The 22608-nt window shown below is 36.5% G+C and overlaps 1 protein-coding gene across 6 annotated transcripts in view; it reads left to right on the forward strand.

The window, feature by feature from the left end:
* LOC105035396 (probable DNA helicase MCM8) overlaps nucleotides 1-17251 on the forward strand; it is a 36414-nt gene extending 19163 nt beyond the window's left edge. The window contains exons 2-18 of one of the 6 annotated variants that reach the window (XM_029261947.2): nucleotides 7241-7381; nucleotides 7460-7577; nucleotides 7671-7893; nucleotides 7986-8149; nucleotides 10139-10402; nucleotides 10570-10665; nucleotides 10829-10981; nucleotides 11578-11648; nucleotides 11736-11854; nucleotides 13145-13274; nucleotides 13459-13510; nucleotides 13605-13761; nucleotides 13862-14036; nucleotides 15748-15918; nucleotides 16100-16213; nucleotides 16860-16928; nucleotides 17107-17251. In XM_029261947.2, coding sequence (XP_029117780.1) covers nucleotides 7241-7381; nucleotides 7460-7577; nucleotides 7671-7893; nucleotides 7986-8149; nucleotides 10139-10402; nucleotides 10570-10665; nucleotides 10829-10981; nucleotides 11578-11648; nucleotides 11736-11854; nucleotides 13145-13274; nucleotides 13459-13510; nucleotides 13605-13761; nucleotides 13862-14036; nucleotides 15748-15918; nucleotides 16100-16213; nucleotides 16860-16880 — 2169 coding nt within the window. In that variant the 3' untranslated portion in view covers nucleotides 16881-16928; nucleotides 17107-17251. The other 5 variants (XM_019847324.3, XM_073245073.1, XR_012135063.1 and 2 more) reach the window with 5 other exon arrangements.
* The last annotated feature ends 5357 nt before the right edge of the window (nucleotides 17252-22608 follow it).

Below are 22608 nucleotides of genomic sequence, written 5' to 3' on the forward strand. Positions count from 1 at the left end.
CCACTCTATTAAGAATCTACTTTTTATGGATATAAATGAAAAATATTGATGAATGCAAAAGTTCCTTCGTAGAATATAGAAAAATAAATTTTGTTTTGAGCACTTTTTATCGAGTAATCGGGTCTTTTTGCCTAAGTAAGCATTGATGTTCGCATCTAAAAGTGAGAAATGTGAAGAAATCTTGTTGTACAGCCAGTTTTAACCCATAGTCTGTTAGATTCGAGTTAGTAAGTCCAAGGGGTGTTCTACATTTAATGCCCTAGAGCCAACTGATTTAGGAGTCATTGGCCTAAAACTCGTTACAAGGATCAGACAGAAAGCTTAAGGGGTTAAGACATTGCACCGACTATACATAAAAGAAAAAATAAAAAAAATAATGAAGGAATGAAAGTGCATGAAGACAATACATCAACCCATCTTGGAGTGGGGAGTCGGTTAAGAAAAGGTTCTAAAAAATTTTATGTTCTCTACATAACCACTCTATTGGATAGTATTAATACCCTATGACATATTTCGCTAATTTTCTGGCTGAACATCATTTGCCATTAAAATTGCCTGACAGAACACTCATCTCTAAGCAAGAAAGTACATGACACTAACTTTTCTCTTACTCGAGGACGAGTAAAGTTCAAATTGATGGGTGTGATCAATGCATTAATATGACATAAGAAGTATTAAAATTTTTATTATTTAATATCTATTATTTAGTATTTGATGCTGTTTATGCTTTTTTTCAAAAATTGTTAATTATGAAGACTAATCACATACCAGCTAGCAAAGGCCCCAACATTTGCAGTAACAAAGCTCAAGTTAAAGTCCAAATTAGCCTGTCCCTATTGACAAATTTTCAGCCAACATATGCATCGAGGCTAGAAGAAAGCAACCAGGGCCCACAACAGTCGCATGGGCCATAGGGGCATAAGGCCCATCGGAACAGACACTCATCGGCCCACACAGTAAGCCCACAGAGCCTTTTGGTCCACATGTGGCACACAACGGCGCACATAGCAATACCGCATGGTCCATGCATGCAGTGTATAGGAGAAGAGGCACAATCCATGTCGTGGCTCATAGGTGGGCATTCATGCGATGCAGGCGCAGTTGGCATGCGCTGGTGCGGGCGTGCATGTGGGTGGACACGAGTGTAGGACTTACGGGCATGGTTCAAATGTGGGCCTGGGATCGGTTGAGAAGGGCTTACATGCGGACGGTTTAAGTAGCCTGGGATGTAGATTTGACACACCTAGGGCTTTGGGGTGCCACAACCAAAAAAGGAAAATAGGGGAGGCGTAAGAGATTTGAGGAGCTGAGAGTTTGGGATGGCTTGGACTCTAGAAAGTAGGATTTGCCATATAGGCCCAAACCGATCGGTACAGGGTGAATCGAGCTGGATCGGCAGCTAGTCGGTCCGGTTCGGTGCTTTTTTTAGAAAACAAGTGGTCTTGGATCGAATCGATTCGGTACGCTGCAGGAACCACCTGGTTCCTACGTAAACCACTCGAATCGAGCAGTTTAGGCTAGTACGGCTCGGTTTCGAGCTATATCGATCGTGGCAATTGGGGGGGTGTGGGGGTGGGGCCATCATGTCGGGAGGGAAGCTTTAGCTTTTTCTTCCTGCCTCCTGAGACCTCTAGCTTTCGAACCAGAGGCTCAATTCATTGTGAAAACGAACGAGAGAAAAAAAAATTGCGGAGCTCGTGGATGCGAGAATTGTCACAAACCTATTGAGAAGGTGATAAAGATCAATCGAGAGCAAGGTAATCTACCGTTCTCTTACTTAATCTTTTTTTAATTATTTGATCAAAAAACAGCAACAAGTACAAAATTAAGAAGAAATCATACCAAAATTTATGATTTGGATATGATTTCATTGTATATCATAGATCTTTAGATGATCTACACGATGATGCGAAAATCATTAATTTTCATTAATAATTTTTTAAAATTTTTTTTTAATATATTTTGAAAAAAAATTAAAAAAAAAAATTTCAAAAAATAACTGTAAAATCATATTATTAAATTATTATACTTTGTTAATCTTATAGAGATGAGTAAGAAGAAAGATACAGAGCGTGACATTGGTTGGGAGCATGGCGAGATACTCTCGGCTCAGCATCATTAGAGATGCAAATGGTGCAACACAGAGTTCAAGGAGGAAGGTGTGACAAGATTGAAGCAGCATTTGGCTGGTGGTTACGGCAATATATCCATGCATCGAAAATATCCATAGGAGGTACGTCAGTTGATGAAGAAGCATTTTGCTAATTTTAAAGCATAAAAAAAGGATAAAGTAGAAAAAGATAGAGGTGGATCGTCGAGCCGTAAAGCCATCTTCCATCACTTTAGAGAGTCAGAGGAGGCTTCCGCTCCAGATGATGAGGAGGCACAGATTGAGGTCGCCATTCAGACGAATCTGGATGATCAATATCGACTGGAGGAGATGGCCAGATACAGGGAGTGATTTGGACTATCATGCTATGAATCGGGGTTCGGCTTTGCGATCGCTGGAGGGAATCAAAGTTCAGGAGGACCATCTCAATTAGAGAGACCGACAGTAGAGGCAGGCATGGTATTTCATTTATGTTGGGGCTTTTGGTAGTAGGAGATCTTCTAGAGACATACCAGCAGGAGCCATCATTCGTGATTTGGATCCATAGGTTTTTTTCAGCAAGGATTCAAAGCAGTAGAGGATTGACAGCATATTGAAGAAGGATAAGAAGAGGGATATATGGTGAGTTATGGGATCATAGTTTCATTTCAGCCACATTTCAGCGCATGCAGCAGACAATACTTACTGTCGATTTGCCGTTTCAGCTATATAGGCTGTTAGCTCGAGTGTGGATCTCCCAACATCTAAAGATATCTATGGTCAGCTTCTTGACAGTAACAAGGAGCTACAGAGATGGATTGCTTCTTACAAGAATAAGTGGCCCACATACGGACTGACATGTGTGATGGTTGGACTGGTCCTACCAGACGGAGCATCATCAATTTTTTGACATATTGTGATGGAAAAATATTTTTTCACAAGTCAATTGATGCTTCAGATAAGGTGCACGACGTCGCATATATTCTTGGATTGATGGAGAAGATGATTCAGTAGGAGAGCAGAATGTCGTACAGATCATCACAGATAATGGGCTGCAATATTAGACCGTCAGAGAGTTACTGATAGAGAGGCGATCGCATATTTATTGGACCTCATATGCTACACATTGTATTAATCTTATGTTGATGGATATTGGGAAGCTTCGTAGAGTGCAGCAGACAGTAGACACGACCCAGACTATTACTAGATTCATCTACAATCATATATAGGTCCTATCATTGATGCGGACATATATTGGGGGGGAGATTTTGAGATCGAGTGTCATCAAGTTTGCTACGAACTATATAGCACTTGATAGCCTTCTAGAGAAGAAAGCAGCCTTACGTCAGATGTTTGTTAGTACTGAGTGGCAGTAGAGCAGATATGCAAGAGCTGACACAGAGGGAAGTCAAGTAGAAAATTTGATGACGAGTCAGTCATTCGGACAATGGGCTGATAAGATAATGAAAGTTATTAAGTCATTATATGAGGTGCTTCGCATTGTGGACAGCGAGAGATCCCTCAGATGGACTTTTTATATTATATGATGGAGAAGGCAAAAAAACAGATCAATGAGATAGATCCAAAATATGTCCAGAAATAATCAACATCATCGAGCGTCGCTGGGCTACCAAATGGGAAGGGATTTGCATCTAACCGGTAAGCATGAATGAAAAATTTCATTAAAAATTTTTTAGCTTTTGTATTTGTGTAAGTGTACTTAATTATTTATGGATTTATCTGCAGCTTACTATTTGAATAAGAGATTTCAGTATACCACACCTGGGATAGATATGGATCGCAAGCTTCTCACTACTCCATAATGTGATATATAAGATGGTGTTCGATCCGAAAATCGTATCTATATGCCTGCAAGAGGTATGTTAGGTTACCTAATATGTGAGCATTTAGCTGAATTAGGTCCATAATCAATAATATATTTGTTAATTTAAGAAATATATTTTTCATAGATGAAATAATTTAGAGAGGGGACGGACAGTTTTGGAGTTGCATCAGCTGTCGTAAGCAAAAAGAAGATGAATCCAGATAAATTACATATCAATAATGAGAAGACTTTGTTGACGTTATATGCCTAAAGATATCATAAAATATGATATGTAATTTTGCGTAATATTTTTGCAACTGAATAGTGGATTCATTTTGGATAGTCCGTAGATAATTTAAAAGCTGTGGCGATCCGCATTCTTTCTTAGACGATCTCCTCTAGTAGTTGTGAACGCAGTTGGTCAACTTTCATCTTTATTCATAGCAAACAGAGAAACTGTTTGACAGAAGCGTCTCAACGATCTTGTATATATTCACTATAATTTGAGGTTGAGGCTAAAATATATCCAAAAGGAGGTACATCTGAAGTATGCAGATCCGACATTAGGTGATTATGATGATGAGGACGACGATCTGATGATCGAATGGCTTACAGGGAAGCAGTAGGAGTCGGAGCTTGATGAGTCGGGATCCCCTCTACGACCAACCAATGTAATAGCTAGGGAGATCAAGGTGGATCCAAGACAATGGACAGAAAAAAATATTTCACATAAGGTTTCAGCTGATTAGCCACAGCCTGAGAGGTCACAGGGGGGTCATGTATCACATGACTCGATGTTCGAGACATCCTCGTAGATGTTTGAGGGAGAAATGTTTAGACGAGGCTGGTCAGCAACGAGACATCTATCCTCTCAAACACAGAAAACTTAGTTACAAAGGGGCACAAGGGGAGAAAAAGGAAAGATAGTTGCACGTGCACTACTTTCGAGAGTGCAGGAGCTATCTAGCTCAGATTTAGAGATCAGGGAGAGTGATGATGGTACTAGTAGTCATAGATCTGATATCAAAAAGGGATTGGAGGACAGGAGACCACTGTTTATGAGACAGTCGTAAGGTGGTATTCGATTCACTGATGAATCTCAGTTTACACATGCCACACAAGATAGGGATCATGGTGGACGAGTCGGTAGAGGTATTCGATTCACTGATGAATCTCAGTTTACACATGCCACACAAGATAGGGATCATGGTGGACGAGTCGGTAGAGATCGCAGAGAGTCGATTTCATATAGAGACGGACTCTTAGAGGTCGTCCAGCACACCATGCAGCTGCAAATGAACTTGCATGTGAAGTAGGACCCATGGATGTATCTGGATCATTCTCGCATTATAGATCCTATTACTCGTAGCTACCTTATGATCTATATGGATATGATGCATCCGAGATATCATCTTTTAGTGGTTACTATCTTATGTAGTCTAGAGTATCTTACGGATCAGATTTTATTACCGGCATATTTGGATGGGCTCCTCCACAGCCATACCATATCCCAAGGATATCTCTCAGAGTCAGAGTTTGAGTGAGAGATCTGAGATGTCTTATAATTCAGAAAAAATATCTTATAGGATGAATATTCAGGAGTACAATGCTACTTAGTTAGAGGGATGGACTGATATTTCTCCAGACTATGTCGGTGATGCAGATATCTGCGAGTGTCACAGACACTCGACGAGATATTAGATGCAGAGCAGATCTCAAGATTAGTATGTCATTCTTTGTGCCTTGTACTTTAAAAATTTGGATATATTTTAATGCATATTTATACATTTTTTTTTTAATTTTAAGATGATAGAGTTGTAATATAATATAAATAAATATATATTTGGATCAAAGTTCCTTGTACCGATATCGAACTCAAAAATTGAACCCAAATATATAAATAAATATGTAATATAATGTAATTATTGGATGATAATCATGATATTAACTTGGAAATCCAAAAAAAAAATTGAAACAAAATCAAAAAAAATTATATCGGTACCGAATCGATACGTCGGAGCGTACCGTATGTTGGTACGGTATGGTACCGCTATCATACGGTCTGGTGTCGGTATGGGTACCGTTTACTGGTATAGCAATCCTTGCTAGAAAGTCTTGAGGGCTATAAAAAGGGGTGTGGGGTGGTCCGAGAAATTCCGAAAAGAGCAAAAAAGGAGTGAAAAATTGTAGAGAAATTTTGTAGAGAGGAAGAGAGGGAGGTTGCTAGGGTTTTGGAGTTTTGGGTGAGAGTTTGTGGTGGCATAAGGAGGTTTTGCGTCTTGTCCTTCTTCAAGTTCTCCAGCAATCAAAGAAGATGGAGTTTTTGGTGGTGAGCGGGATCCAATCCATGAGCAGCTAAACTCTTCGTCCTTGGGGTTGTAGATGAACTCCTTAAGTACAGATTTATATTTATATTTCATGCATCTTATTGTATATCTTTCTTTATGCAATCAACTACTTAAACATTGTAAGACATCTTTCTTTTAAATATGATTGAATATTTTGCAAGTATAAAGAGTTTCTGTGATTCTTTTTTATGCATTTAAGTAGTAGTATTCATGATTTTATGATGCTTGATCTCGAATAGCTTATAACTACGTAGAGACGAGTCGTGATCTAAGGATACAATTCGTGCTCACCGAAATAAGCTATGTTGAGAACAAGATCATAGATATATCTTTTTATTATTACTACGACTTGTAGTTTGTAGTGATTTGGATTGCTTTGATTAACATAATAATCTGTGATTAAGGATGGATTTGAAAACCCTGAGGCACTTTCTTTTATCTGATTTTTCTAAAACTTCATCTCTATCAACTTGTTTTTTTTGTTTTTCTAAATCCTAAAATTCTATTCCTTCACCATATTTTCTAATTTGAATACAACTCAGCCTATTGATCCTTGAGGATTTGATACCTGATCTCACTCTATTCTACGTAATAAGTTGAGTCAGGTTAAAACTTTTATTTTTGGTGCCGACAACATCAGCATACCAGTGGTTTTTGATGCTTCATCTGCACCTCTTGTTTGTAACTTTTTGTTTATGATTTTGATTCTCAAAGAAAGTAGTCATATGGACTTCAAATTCTTGGTTTGTGAAGATTTAGAATTGTTAAATAAAGGGAATTGATGGATTTTGTACTGTGTTTTAGATCTATATAGTTCTTTTAAAATGAACTGATGTGTATATGTACTATGTTATATAAATCTCCTAGTTTTAGATCTTATTGTTTGCATCCTATGATACTGAACCCTTTTGTAGTTCCCAGTTGCTATTTTTCTAGTCATCATCACTGAGTTACTGACTTCTATCTTTTGTAACTTAGGTGCAAGATGACAATGGCATCTTCTTTCTCCCCATTGACTTCCAGCAATTTCGGAAAGTATGTGGAGTTGAAGAGCTTTGTGCCATTCTGGAGGAAGCACCTAAGGAAGCTCTTTTGTGCATGGGTTCTGCTGTGCATATGGTTCTTGTCATCGTATATTTAGTGAATACTTTCTCCTGTAGCTTTTTTTTGATAATTGCTCCTTAAATTTGTAAGCAGGCTCTCTCTCTAAAGGAAAAGAACTGCCAGTTGATGGACATAGAAAAGATAAACATTCGGCTTCATAACCACTCTGATTCATCGATCACTTTGAAGAATTTGAAAGCTGCATACATCAGTTGCTCTCTGGCTTATTTACTTTTTTTTTTAAAAAAAATAAATCAATCTAATAGAGAAAGCAAAGAATGACTTCAAATTTATGACATCACAGAGAAGCTTGTTTCAGTGCGTGGTTCGGTTGTCAAAGTCAGCACTGTCAGGCCTCTGGTGATGCAGATGAGCTTTGCCTGCCAGAAGTGTGAAACTGTCATCACACGCATGTTTCCTAATGGGAAGTTTTCACCTCCGGGAGCTTGCAGTCTTCATGGATGCAGAAGCAGAACTTTTGCACCAATCAGATCTACTGCCAAAGCAATAGATTTTCAAAAAATTAGGCATGTGATTCTGAAGTTGATTTTGAGTCCAGTGAATTCCTTAGGTAGCTGTCACGTGGGATTTTGATATTGTTTTCTTTTTTTTTTTCCAGGGTCCAGGAGCTCCTTAAATCTGGAAATCATGAAGAAGGGCGGGTGCCTCGAACCATAGAATGTGAACTAACCGAAGATCTTGTTGATTCTTGCATCCCTGGTGATGTTGTGAGAGTTACTGGAATTATAAATGTTATAAACAATTACATGGATGTTGGTGGAGGTATGGCAATAATTTTTTCTTACAATATTATCATAAAACTTGGCTAGCCATCATCCTTCCCTTTTAAATTTATCCTGACCATTATATCTGGTTACATGCTACTGGATTGAGTTCAGATAGCACAACAGTTTCAAATGAAGATGACCTGTTTGGATTCAATTGCACAGAAAAGAAGTTAGCCTTAGAACCTCCTGAAACCATAAGGTTATCTGCCAAAGAGCTTTAACCATGTTACATAAGTGACTTTTACTGAATTGATCCATTCAAATGATTCCTATTTAAAGCTTGGGGAATTCAGTGGGAGATTTCAAGAACCAAAAATAAAGATTTTCAAATAATCAACTGTGGATAATGCAAATGGTAAAGCATGATGTGGTTATGTGGCTGGCTCTTCCCTCCATAAACACTTCTCTTTAATGAGCATCCTTCTTTTAAAACTTACATAATAATTTTAAAAGGAAGAACAAAACTTAGAATAAATATATCAGCTGACATAAACAATTTTTTTGTCCGTTGTTCTCATTCTTCTCTCTTGAAAGTGCATGACAGGTTCCAATTACTTGTACTTTATAATGACTCAATGAGATTTCTGATAAAATTGAAGGAAATCATGTCTTCCACCATTTTCATTCTACTAACTTGTACTATGACTATTGTGCTTTGGTGTGACTTGTGCGCCTAATATTTACGTCGTAAATAAATGCAATTTTGCATACTGGATATTGTCTTTCTTTCCTCATTTTCTAGCTATACTTGTTTCAAGCCTATGGAACCTTGGATAGTTGCTCCTTGGTTGCACAATCATGCATGACCAAGAGGCTATGTCTTTCTGCTTGTTGGTTTTCTTGTTTTGATCACCTGGCTGCAGGTTCGTCTTCTCCCATATAACTTTACCAAGGAACCAAAAGTAATTAAGAGAGTTGCTATTAAGTTAAGATCCAGATTTTAAACATCCTTTTAAGTCAATTTCGTATAGATTAGATAAGACTTGATAGTTTGTCACTTGCAAATTTCTTCGAACTACAAAAGAAAAGTCATGTTGATGATCTATGTGAGATGGTATTAAGGAAAAACTTCTCAAAATAACAACAGAATAAATTTATATTGCTATGACCTTCCAAAGCTCCAAGCCTCTATAATGATGGATGACTCTTTGGCATACAAGGATAGTGTTTCAGTATTTAATTTTACACAAAGCACAATTGCATACCAAACAAAAGTGTTCTTTCTCTCTGTTGAATAGGCATCTGCAAATTATTTATTTTTCTGCAATGGCTTATAAAAACTAATGCTGCTTCAATAAGTTGGAAAAATGGAAGCATACAATCAGATTTTTTTTTTTTTTTTTTTTTGTGATATTGTAAACTGTGGCTGATCTTTCCAGATTTTGAGTACTTTATTTGCTTTTGCATGGTAAGACAGATGTATCATGTGCTGTTATTTGTCAGGAATATACTCTATAATCTTCTTTTCACCCTATGCCTTAAGAAGTGTTTGTGTGTCATATACAGTTATCATTATCATCAGCTGTTCAAATGACATAACCATCATAATCTTGTACTCAGTGACAACTGCGATGTTTGGGATTTTAAACTGAGATCTAACTAGATAACTTTAGTTTAGAGCCCTCAGCCTCGAGCCTTCAGCTTCATCTTAACTAGCACTCGACATTTCTAACCAAGATGTTTAGGTTAAATGACAAGCCTATCATGTATCCATGATATTTGATATTAAACAGATTAATCTTTCTCGTGACCATTATTTGCCTAGTCTTTTAGTATTTCTAGGACTCATTATAATTGAAGTACCCAATTACCACAACTATCACACTATCAATATCACCAGCATAGCATCATTTGCTCTTTTTGATCTAAATACTTTTGCAATTGGAGTTTATTCTTGATTCCTGAGAAGCAATACTCTATTCCTTTTCTCAATAATTTTGTAGACTGTAGGGTGTAGACTCAGGTGAACATCTGAATTTTCCAGGAAAATCCAAAAACAAGAACCAAGGGTTGTACTATCTATATCTTGAAGCAGTTTCAGTCAGTAACTCCAAGTCCCAAGCTGACTCTGAAGATTTTCCAGTGACCAATTCTAAAACCAGAGCTAACATGCTGTCGGATTTTCATGCATTTTCACTGAGAGATTTGGAATTTATTGTTAAGTTCTCAGAGGAGCATGGTTCTGATATATTCCGTCAAATACTTCAATCCTTCTGTCCCTCCATCTATGGGCATGAACTTGTGAAAGGTGATATTTTTATTTTACTTTTTAAAAGAACCATTATGCTCTGTTAAGGTGCAATTTTGTAAATGCAACTTTTTGTTATTGACGGTGCTTAAACAGGCATGTGCTGTCTTGTGTTTCATTTTGAACTTCATAGTGTACTTTTGATTGTTTTATACTTTTGTCCACAGCTGGCATTACACTTGCATTATTTGGAGGTGTGCAGAAGTATTCGATGGATCAAAACAAGGTTCCAGTTCGTGGAGACATCCATGTAGTTATTGTTGGTAATTAAGATCTGTACTCCTTTCCTTTGCTGAAGCCATTGATTTTAAGTTTAATGGTTCTATGATCTATTTATTATTTCCACCTGCAATTTCTATGTAACAATTATGTTTTGATATATCTATAGTGCAGGATTATGCATAATTTTAGCATGTTTTTTTATAGGTGATCCTGGATTAGGAAAGAGCCAACTTCTGCAAGCTGCAGCGGCAGTTTCTCCACGAGGCATCTACGTGTGTGGCAATGCAACAACAAATGCTGGCCTAACTGTTGCTGTAGTTAAAGATCCTATGACCAGTGATTATGCATTTGAGGCTGGTAATCCTTCGCATTAAACTCTTTAGAGGCATTTTCCCCCTTAAATAGTAGACCCCAAATTGTTGGGATAAGGCTTGATAGTCAGGAATATGGTTATGGTCATTTTCACTTTACCTATCTTTTCCCATGTCATCCAAAAGTGAACAATTTAAAGGTAATTGCAAATAAAATAGAGACCATGAAAAGTACTGTAACTTTTCTCTTTGTGCACAGAGACATGTATCCACACATTTTGTCACTTGCAAATATGTTTGCACATGTATTTATTTGTTTGAATATTTTATTTTCCAATTCGCGTGTGTGACCCCTACAAATTTGGTGGGTCGCCCTTCTTTCCCTAAAACAGGGGGAAAAATGGAAAAAAAAAAAAGGGTACAACCCCTCAAGTCCAGAACCTATTTGAGCTTTAGCTAGTTTCTTATGTTGGGCTAACTCATGATATATTGAACCATCATCACACAAGAACAACACTACATTCAATGGACATGAAGATCAATTTAATTGTTGTTTCACTATTTGCAGTTTAGCTCATTGGTCTTAATGGAAATTCATTAGTTGCTTGGTTTTATAAGTAATCATTCCTCTGTTTACCATAGGTGCAATGGTCCTTGCTGATCGTGGGTTATGCTGCATTGATGAGTTCGATAAAATGCCAGCGGAACATCAGGTATAGTGGCAGTTTATTGATTATTTGTCAGAGTTCCATCCTAAGTTGTATGAATATGAACATACGAACTGAATTTCAGTTTCTTAGGCTCTGCTGGAAGCCATGGAACAGCAATGTGTTTCTGTTGCAAAGGCCGGATTAGTGGCAAGTTTATCAGCTCGAACTTCTGTGTTAGCAGCAGCAAATCCTGTTGGCGGTCACTACAAGTAAGTTGCCTCTATTATGTCTTCCTACTCGGTATTTTTCTTTATAGCTGAAATCTTCTATATATATGGAAGTGTTGCTACCAAACAGGTCTCAGCATTCTAATATTGTTTACAAGAGGGTTATATTGCTCAAATGTGAAACATCTTTTTTTCTCAATGTTTCTCTGCCCGTTATAGTTAAACAATTTTCTGACAAGGCAAAGTAGTATATATATATATATATATATATATATATATATATATATATATTCTGGAGTGCTTCACTTAATTTCTTCTGCAGTCTTAGGCTTTGGCAGTATTTATCACTTGGGCATGCTGGGATGTTGGTACACGTCTCTTGGAAATCAATGATGGGCCATCCAAATTCATGATCCAAACCATTGAACATGATCTACACCACAAAATAGGACTAGAAACTGAAATCCATGTGTTTTGATGGTCTCTAACATAGTCATCAAGTAGTTGTTATTTAATACTATGATACTATGTTTACCATGATTTAATTATCAAAACCTGGTAAATTTAAATCTATTGATGTTTTAAGATATGTAGATAATGATTCTTAAAATGATTTTTTAATTTACATACCCTGTCATGTATCTTACTATACCAGTACAATTGATCCTGTCTACTTTGACACCTACTTGATGATTATGTCGAGATCATCAAAGCACATGAATTTTGGTTTCTAAGCCTTATGTTCCGCAGTTTGGATCTTGAATTTGGATGGCCAACTCGTGATTCTCAGGGAGGTTATCAATTTCTAGTACACCAAAGCACACAACAGCATACACACCACAGTCCACACACACAGATATGTATATGTACACGCATGCACACGTGCGCGCACGCATGCATGCACACACGCGTGCGCACACACACATGCATACATATGGACATACTTAGGTATATTTGTGACATGCTTAGCTAAATAATGCTAGGTTAAAAGAAAAAGGCTTCCGTTTTTCAGTGACCATGATCTACATTTGCTGATGATTGAGCTTTATGATAGATTTCACCTAGATGTCTAGATTTAACCTATTTTTCTCAGCAACGCCTTTTCACACTAAAGGATTGAATTCAGGTCCTTAGAAATGACGTATATTCAGTAATCACTTGTTTATTGTATATACATATTCTCTATCTTTTTATCATTTAAGGCCTTTTTCCTTTCTTTAGAACTAGAATGTGGTTCCTGTTTTAGAGTTGCTTGTCTTGTAGCGTAAAGAATTATTTTAACTTTGCTTTTTGCAATTTTAACTTCCAATTGTGCTTATAAATTTTTTGCAGCCGGGCAAAAACTGTGAATGAAAACCTGAAAATGAGTGCTGCTCTTCTCTCGCGTTTTGATTTGGTTTTTATATTACTAGATAAACCAAATGAAGTACTGGATAAGCAAGTATCTGACCATATCATGGCAGTAAGTTACCATGCCTGCTTACCATTATGCGGAGCCAATATACATGTTATATGCTGTGTTTATTTCTAAGTGATGCATTAAACTAGCATTGGAATATATAGCTGTTTTTATTGTTTGAGTACTCATATAATGCTACCCATCACTTAAATATGATGGTGGATACAAACTAATTTTAATTTTGCAGCTTCATGCGGGAAATCGACAACGGTTGTTGCCCTCCAAGAAGTTACGAAGAGGTGAGATTTGATAACCTTTGGAGTTTGGAATATAGTGATAAATTTTTAAAATTTTCCTTTTGTGATACATGACTCTATTTTCACAAATATTCAGCATCACAATACAGTAGAGGCATGGAGCTTGGCAGTAGAAATGGTTCGTTGGCTTCCAGGTTGAGACTAGACCCTGAGAAAGACATGGACTTCATACCATTACCAGGTGTTCTTCTTCGCAAGTATATTGCATATGCAAGAAATTTTATCTTTCCCAGGTGATTACATTTTTATTTTGCTTAGTTTTTGCTTTTGTTTGTGATGTAAGATGCTATCTAAAATCTTTTTGTATCTATTTTTTTTTTTTTGCTGCATTAGGATGACTAGACCAGCAGCTGAGATTTTGCAGACATTTTATTTGCAGTTAAGGGACCATAATATTTCAGCTGATGGTACTCCTATCACCGCAAGACAGTTGGAAAGTCTTGTGAGGTTGGCAGAAGCTCGTGCTCGTTTGGATCTAAGAGAAGAAATAACTGACCAAGATGCAATGGTGAGTAAAGTTTCTTAATTCTCAGTTAACATGTCTTGCTTATGTTAATTGATTTGCAGTTTACTCTTTAATCCTGACTTCTGCATAACACTGAGAAACGCTTTCTGAAGCTCAAAATCAATTCGATTTGACAACAAACTTGAAAACTTATAACAAATTGACCTGTAGGAAATATTGATATACTTGTTTTCTTCAGTGTAGAGTCATTTTGTAAGCATCCTTGGATTGGACATGCCCTCAAACCAGCAGCTTCACTGCATTACCTCTTTGTATATGTTGATGCTCTCATCTGAGACGTCCAGGCCATGACATCGGCTTTCTTCCATTCACTGTCTTTTGAGTTGGAAAATCAGAATAAAGACCAAGAAAGGCATTACAGATGAAGTTTGATGTTGGGATAATTTAGAAAATCACTGGCTTTTAGGAACGGCACATATCGACATTGTGGAGGATGTCCTTATTCAACCTCTCTAGGCAAGCTAAACATTTTTGACAATCAGATTTGAACTGTGTATAATATCATCACAAGATCTCTTGATCATGGCTATTTCAATGTAGATGCTTCAAACTAGTTACACTTATGGCTTCAATATTAGATAGAAGACCCTGTTCGAAGTTTTAGTCTATCTACTAGGAATGTCCTGCTTCATAGAGGAAAAAAAGGAGGCTGCAACATTTCTCTGGATCTCTCAACTTATGTCAGTCTCGTACTTTTTAGCTCTGTTTTTTTTCTCCTCTTCACTTTGAGGAAGTCAAGTTCTGGCTTCTTTTTATATCCCCTTTTCCCTTTGCTTTCTGAATGAAAGTTATTAGGCTGTTCCTAATCTTTGCTCCAACAAAAAAAGATCTTCAATCTAGGCATAGGAGATGCAGTTGATCTGCCTTGAGATTGACTATTGAAGTGAATTTGCAGCTTTCTGCCAACTTTGTGCTGCAATTGAGATTTGAGGCTAAACCTCAAGCCACTGACATTGAAATTTTATGGTTCAAGATGGTTTAAGAGAGAGGCTTCTCAGTAAGGTACATACTTGATGCGGAATGCCTCCATACAATCCTATAGCTACTCTACGAGTAGTCGACCACCAGTTTGAAGAAGTAATGGTTACTCTTTTTACCACATCTCTTTATATGTTCCAACCAGGCTCTTTGGTTTGAGGGTGGACTACTAAGGGTCTATTAGGATGAATGGGCTGAAAATCCTATTGGATTCATTGGATTGGGCCAATACAACTAGTTAGAAAGGGGCTAGGTCATATCCATAAGTACCTAGGACTGGTTTTGTTAGTGGGCTGGCCCGAATCCTATAAGAAGAAAAACAAAGACCTCAGCACTGAGGTCTTTTTTTTTTTTTTTCTATGGGATTTGGGCCAAACCACTCCAAAGGCTCTTGGGTATTTATGAAAATAGGCCTAGCCCAAGCCAATTTTTCTTAATTGTATTGGCCCAACCTAGGAATCCTACTGAATTTTGGGCCTAATCATCCAAACACGCCCTAAAGTGGTTTAAAGCCATAGGGTGCTTTAGTTTGGTGCATTGTTAGGATTGTTATGGGATTTTATATTCTGTAAGGTTGACATCTTTTCTATACCAGGTAATAAGTCAAATAGTAAATTTTGTTGTTCAGATACAATGTGCATGATGAAGACACTGTACTTTCAGGTATTTATTTGATTGGATTTGCTTTTTTGTGATGCAACTCTGTGCTTCTCAGGATGTGGTTGAGATAATGAAAGAATCCTTGTATGACAAATATGTAGATGAGCATGGGTTTGTAGACTTTGCTCGGAGTGGTGGGATGAGTCAACAGAAGGAGGCAAAGAGATTTCTAAGTGCCCTCCACAAACAGTCTGAGTTGCAGCAAAAGGATTGCTTTTCAATTTCTGTAAGAAGCATCTCTGTTTTCTTATTTTGGAAAGTTCACTTACTTTGACGCACCAAGTTGCATGAGTGATCTTGTCAGCAAAACATTAGTATTTCTCTCCTCTGATTGCACTGGATGGGAGAGATATTTTTGTCTTTTAATTCAGGTCAGGAACATTATTGTATCATTTCTTTCTTATCAGGAGATATACAGCTTGGCAGATAGAATCAGCTTGAGAGTTCCAGACATAGATACTTTTGTGGATAACTTGAACAGTGTTGGTTATCTGCTCAAGAAAGGACCAAAGATGTATCAGGTATAATTATATAAAGCACATTATTGTTTCTCCACTAATAGCAGACAAACACTGATATCTTGTTGAATGGTATGTAATATAACGCATTTTTTGCCTTTGAATGATTTGTGTCAATGGAAGTCAAACTGTTATTCTCCGAATGGCAATTACAGAATGGATTATTCTGGAAACTAGCAGGAACCAGGGTTCTTAGAGGGAAAGTTTATAATGCATTTCATATGAAACGAAATGATAGTCTTTTCTCATACATGAGATGCAGAATCTTTTGAAAGTCAGAACTTCTCTTACTAAAACGATGAGGCAAGGCCAGGGGATATTCTGAAATATTAATTTCTTTTATATCCATGCTTTCCTATTCATTACATGTGACTCTTCAAAGACTTGCCTTTCACACATTAACTGCCTCGGTGACAAGTCTAATTTTTTAAACCAATCACATTATTATGATCACTTGCCACTTTTTCATGCAATCACAAATAGACTTCATATTTCTTGCAGGTTACCCTGTCTTTGGCAGTTGAAATAAGTTGAATATGGATACTGGGGAAAAAAACTTGAATGCTCTGCTTAACCTTCTTAATTTTGTCCATGTATAATTTTAACTCATTGAAATTCTTTATTTACAATAAAACTCCATCTCCTGTAGGTCTTGTCTTCATCTTACTGACATAGTCAAGCAACAAGGCCAAGATGCTAATGATTGCATGAGCTTTTGGTTAGTTTTACAAAACTAAATGTTATCCATCCTCAAAGTTTGGTTCTAAATGCGGCGGTAGTCTACTACTTTGCTCTCCTTTTTTTGTGTTATGGTCCACCAATAAGGCTACTCTGACAACAGTTGAGGAATTTCAATTAAGGATAAAGGGAATATAGCAACTACCTTTTTCCTGCAGGTTCGGTAAGGCAACTGCTTTGTTTTTGTCAACCTTAGATACAGAGACAGATGTATGTTATCACAGGAGAAAGATCTGTAAATGCTGCTGCATGTTGAGGTATGTATAGCCATGTTTTCTAATAATATTTCTTGTGATTGGTGCATATTGTCCTGTCTTCTGAAACAGAAAATGGCATTTGAGAACCCTGAAAGTTTTCTTGATTTCACCGACTTAAACCATATAATGAGTATCCTCTCTTCTCCATGCTATGTTCAGGAAATGTAACCAATTCATCCACAGGGTTAGTGACAATTAGTGTTGTCATTTTAGATTTTGATGGATTATGCTTTGATCTATACACAACCAGGTTGGGTACTTGTCAAACAAATATTACAGAATTTTGATGGATTATGTTTTGATGCACATACCAATTTTACATTAGAAAGGATGATGTTTGTCTGTCAAGGTATTGACATATTGGTGTGCTTTCTTTTTGATTGATTGGGTAGCTAGGTTGTGGAAAAAAGGTCAATAGTCAAAACGATACAGATTCTGATGATGGGATGTTAGAATATACATACATGCATACATACGGATGTATCTATTCATGTGTGGTGTAATATTTCTGATTCACCCCCCAAAAAAAAGAGTTGGCATGCTTTCTGGCTTAGAATCCTATGACCAACAGACAACAACTTATAAAGAGCCTGATTAGATCTCGTATAAATGTTTAAACCTTTAATATTGTTACTTTTCCTTGAAAGCATAAATGAGATGTTCCTTTTGCATAAAACGAGTTACTAAAACTGTCTCGATTTTTTTTTTAAAAAAATATTCTGACCCTAGATTAGTTGGTGGCTGCTGATACTAACAAATCACAACAAACTATTGAAACATGACTACGGAGATGCCCTAGGAGTTGCATCCTTCTTTCTTGAAGGAGGTTTTAGGTTTGTATTTTGGATGATGCATTCTTAAGGTATGTGGCAGAAACACGCACCACCGAGGGCGGGGGGTTCGCATGGGTTGTGCTTCTTGTTGTATGTGCACAATATTTAAATTTATGGCCAATTGAGTGCTCAAAGCTCTCATCAGGAAATACCAAAATACCACGGATGAGTTCAATTATGTGGGATGGCCTTCTCCAAACAAAATGGCAATCCAGTTTCTTTTATACTTGCTAGTTAGACCTCGTAACGTAACTTTACATTCAATCCTCTAACGAAGCACATCTAGATCAAACAACTGAAGCCCTTACAAAAGAGAAATTATTTTATTTGAACCAGCCACATATAGACCTTGGGGTTCCTTGAGCCTGCTTTTTTCCCATGTCAATCACTTATCCCGTGTACAAGGCGGTGATTGATGTAAGAGAAGGCATCCGTCATCGACCATGATAATCGCTCCTTTACGACCTTGTTAGGTCTTCAAACGCCATATCATAAGGTCTCCTGTGCAGTTTGTTCCTTTTTTTTTCTGTTCCGGCCAACTCATACGCCTCCAGCTAGCTCCCAGTCACGCGGGGGGGTCTTCGGTTCCTTCCTCGAGATTCTATCTGTCAAAGCTTATAAGCTGACAAACACCAGCTGCATCTCTCTCTCTCTCTCTCTCTCTGAAAAGAAGATTGCAACAGGTGTTGCCGAATGTAGGTAGAATATGTCACGTCTTCGATCCGAAATTGTGAATCGAGGATTATGACAACTGCCGCATACTCATAGAAAATTCTTTCCATAAGCATGCAAGGCATCTTATTATGCTATCTTAAAATAACAGCGAAATAATTAGCCAATAATTTAAATCCAAAACATAACGACTTAAATTTTTCTTTAATATCTCAATAAATTCAACAATGATTCATAGGCTTTACATCAAATTTAATAAGATTTTTAACCTAAATTAAAAATATGGAGATTCTGCTTCTGATCACTCTTCCATTCATATCTTGTAACATCTTAATTTTTTAATATCTGTAAAAATAGTAAAATAAGAGGTAATGAGCTAGACAGCCCAGTAAGCAATGATCACTTCTCAACAGATTTTATCAGGCATTTAAAAAAATAATCATTTATAGAAAATAAGCATATAGAATTCATCAATTCGAAATCAATTTTCAATTATGCAATATAATCATACCAAATTCATTTCTTTTTCGAAAATTCAAGTTTCTTTCAAGATTTCAATTTCTTTCATTCTTAAATTCCTTTCGTCAACCATGAGCTATGACCATATTTTTTCTGTGGCAGGGTCATAATACCGCGTATCTGCTTGCGGTAAGCTGCGAATCATCTGGCAGCAAAATCCTTCGGAACCGCTGGTCTCTTTGGCGGTTTGTCGTTGGTCTCTCTGGCGACATGTCGCTGGTCTCGCTGGCGACATAAACCCTCAGGACAAACAATTGCCAACGTATATGCCCCCATTGGCAGGATCTTTTACATAGTCAGGTTATCAATTCATAATGTTTCTTATATCATAATTCTTCATAAATCATATTTCATATTCTAATTTCGATAATAAAACATATAATCATGTAGTATCGAAATCAATCAATATAACGCATCATGAAATCAATATGTTCAATCATGCTTCATCATAACATTTCAAATAAAATATTTTCATAACAAAATACCATTCATTCAATTCATGCATCGTTTCACAAATCATGTCAGAAAAATATATTATAATTTGCTGATAAATCTAGAAAAAAGTGAAACATTACTTACCTCGAACGCATTCCAATAAATCCACATAATTCTATAAATTTTTCTTCCAAAAATTCTGTTCGTAGATCATATTGCAATATCTCATGATCAAACATCCACAATCCTATACAGAATCAATTTCAATAATTAGAAAGAATACGAATACCATATTTCAACGGTTTAGATTGGGTCCGACCATCTAATTTCATCTAATCAAAATCTAATTAGGACTTAAATGATTCAAAATTTGACTATCAGATCAAATCGGATTCGAAGTGATAGGACCGAGGTTTCTTCATTGATTTCATAAAATCAAGTAGAGAGAGAAAATTAGAGGAGAGAGAATTCATGAGGTATAATTCGAATTGATCAGGTGACACAATCCAACATTACGATGGGTCCAATATCTCGATTGATGAAATCAACGTGATCAAATTAAGTCATGGCTAGATCGGAATCATGGATGATCAAATCTAAAGATTCATGGTCTGATTAAGGTGGGTGCCAGTACGCTGTCTGACAATCATGGATCAGGATTCTTCATTAGAATCAGATCAATACTATTGAAAGAAATTTCTTCATTGACTAACCTTTTTAGAGAGAGAATCAATCAAGAAAGAGAATATTTTAGAGAGAAAATTTTAAAGAGAGAAAATTTTAGAGAGAGAAAATTCATCTTGAATTCTTCAGACAATATGATTCAACAAATCCGATCGATCAGATCAAATCATGCTAAGATTATCATGTGGATAATTTAATAAAATTATAAAAATTAAAATCTAACAATACCTGATCTGATCAATGTGGATGTCGGTGTACCGTCCGACGATCACGGATCAAAAAAATTCATCACAAGAATCATTTAAATTCATCATCATTCTTCTCAAAATTCTAGAAATCTTAGGAGAAAGAAATAATCTAGAGAGAGGATTTTAGAGAGAGAAAGTAGAGAGAGAAAGTCCAATTTTAGAGAGAGAAAATACTAATTCAAGCTGAAGAGAGAGAGGAAAGAGAGAGAAACTCTCTTTCTCATATTTTATTATTTATATCATTATTTATTAATTTATTTTTATTTTTTTCTTCTTCTTTTCTTTCCCTTTTTTTTCACGGAAGAGAGAGGAGAGAAAATCCTATTTATTATATTATTATATTATTATTATTATTTTATTTTTCTTCTTTCTTTTTTTTTTCTTTTTCTTTTCCTTTTTCTTTTCTTTTTTTTCTTTTTCTTTTCTTTTTCTTTTCTTTTCCTTCTTCTTCTTTTCTTTTTCTTTTTCTTTTCCTTCTTCTTCTTCTTCTTTTCTTCTTTCCCATGGGTTTCTTTTGGGCTGAAACAGGGGACCTTGAGGTCCCCTCGTTGGCTGGCCGGCCGGCGGTGCAGCCGACGCGGGGATGGTCGGCGGTCGAAGGAGAGGTGATCCGACGGCAAGAGGAGATCAAACTGGTGGTCGGCAGTGACCACCGATGACGGAAAAATGGCAAAAAGGAAGATTCTTCCACAACAAAATCCGGCGACTTTGGTCGCCGACGAGCGTGCACATCGGCACGGGAAGGAAGGGGGAGGAGAGAGGAAGGGGAGGAAGCTTACCTCCGACACCGGCGAGATTTTTCCGGCGAGAAATTGGACGGCACAGGGACGGGTCTCCGTGAGAAATTTTCGGCGATTGCCACCGTTTTGCCCCGGGATTCTCGATGAGAGGAGAGAGGAGGGTTCTCCTCCTTAAATAGAGCCGGAGGGAACTCGTCTCCGACTCCGATTGGGAGCCGGTGAGAGGAGGAAGAAGACTCCCTTCGGGAGTCTTCTCCTCTGTTTTCTGTTTTTTTTTTATTCATTTGGGCTTTGGCTGGAATTCTTACATGGGCCAGGCCATCACATTCTTCCCCTCTAAAAGAAATTTCGTTCTCAAAATTTTTCTTGCTTGAGTCTTCATAGTTTCTTACTTGAATCTCACCCACAAATATTTCAATAGTCTAATTCTTGATATGAATTCATTCTAAAATCATTTCATAAGAAAAAAGTTGGTACATCAATATCTATCTGAAACGGAACCATTCATTTTCTTATTTATCAAAATCAACATCTCAAAATTTTTAATATTTCAAAAATTTTGAAATTATACTCTCATTCCCTATAAAATAATGTTCAATACCTCATGACTAGATCAAAATCAAATCTATCTCTTATGAATAGAAGAAGGTCAATGTCTCTATTCTTGCATAAGAACTTCATTCATCATAATTTATTTATTTATTTATTTTAAAATATTAACCACTCTTAATTTCAACCCATTATAAGATAGAAAAACATACTTCTATGAATCATATGATGACATCCCAATCAATCAAAATTCAAAAATATTTTCTCTTAGTCGTATTTTCAAAGATTGAAAATTTATTATTTCAATCTCATTCTCGAACTTTTGATATTTAATTCTTGATGCAACTTCATCATTAAGTCATTTCATAAAGATCAATATCACCATTGTTGATTGAATCAATATTACTATTTCTAGTCATCGAAATTTTCTTATTCAAACCTTCAAACTCTTAAATATTCTAATTCTTGAAGCAAATTTTATCATTAAGTCATTCCATAATAAAAATCAATAACTTAAAAATTGATCTAAATCAAAACTATATTTTTCTTATAGTCAAAATCAATGTCTCTATTCTAAGTAAGTATATCAATTTTTTTTATCTAAACATTAACAACTCTTATTTAATCAATTCATTATCAAATTAAATAACTCCAATCCATCTTTTGTAGAACAATCGTCAATATCAATAGATAACCTCAATCTTTTTCATTTAGTCAGAGAAA

Source organism: Elaeis guineensis, chromosome 10 (assembly GCF_000442705.2).
Source record: "Elaeis guineensis isolate ETL-2024a chromosome 10, EG11, whole genome shotgun sequence".
NCBI lineage: Eukaryota > Viridiplantae > Streptophyta > Magnoliopsida > Arecales > Arecaceae > Elaeis > Elaeis guineensis.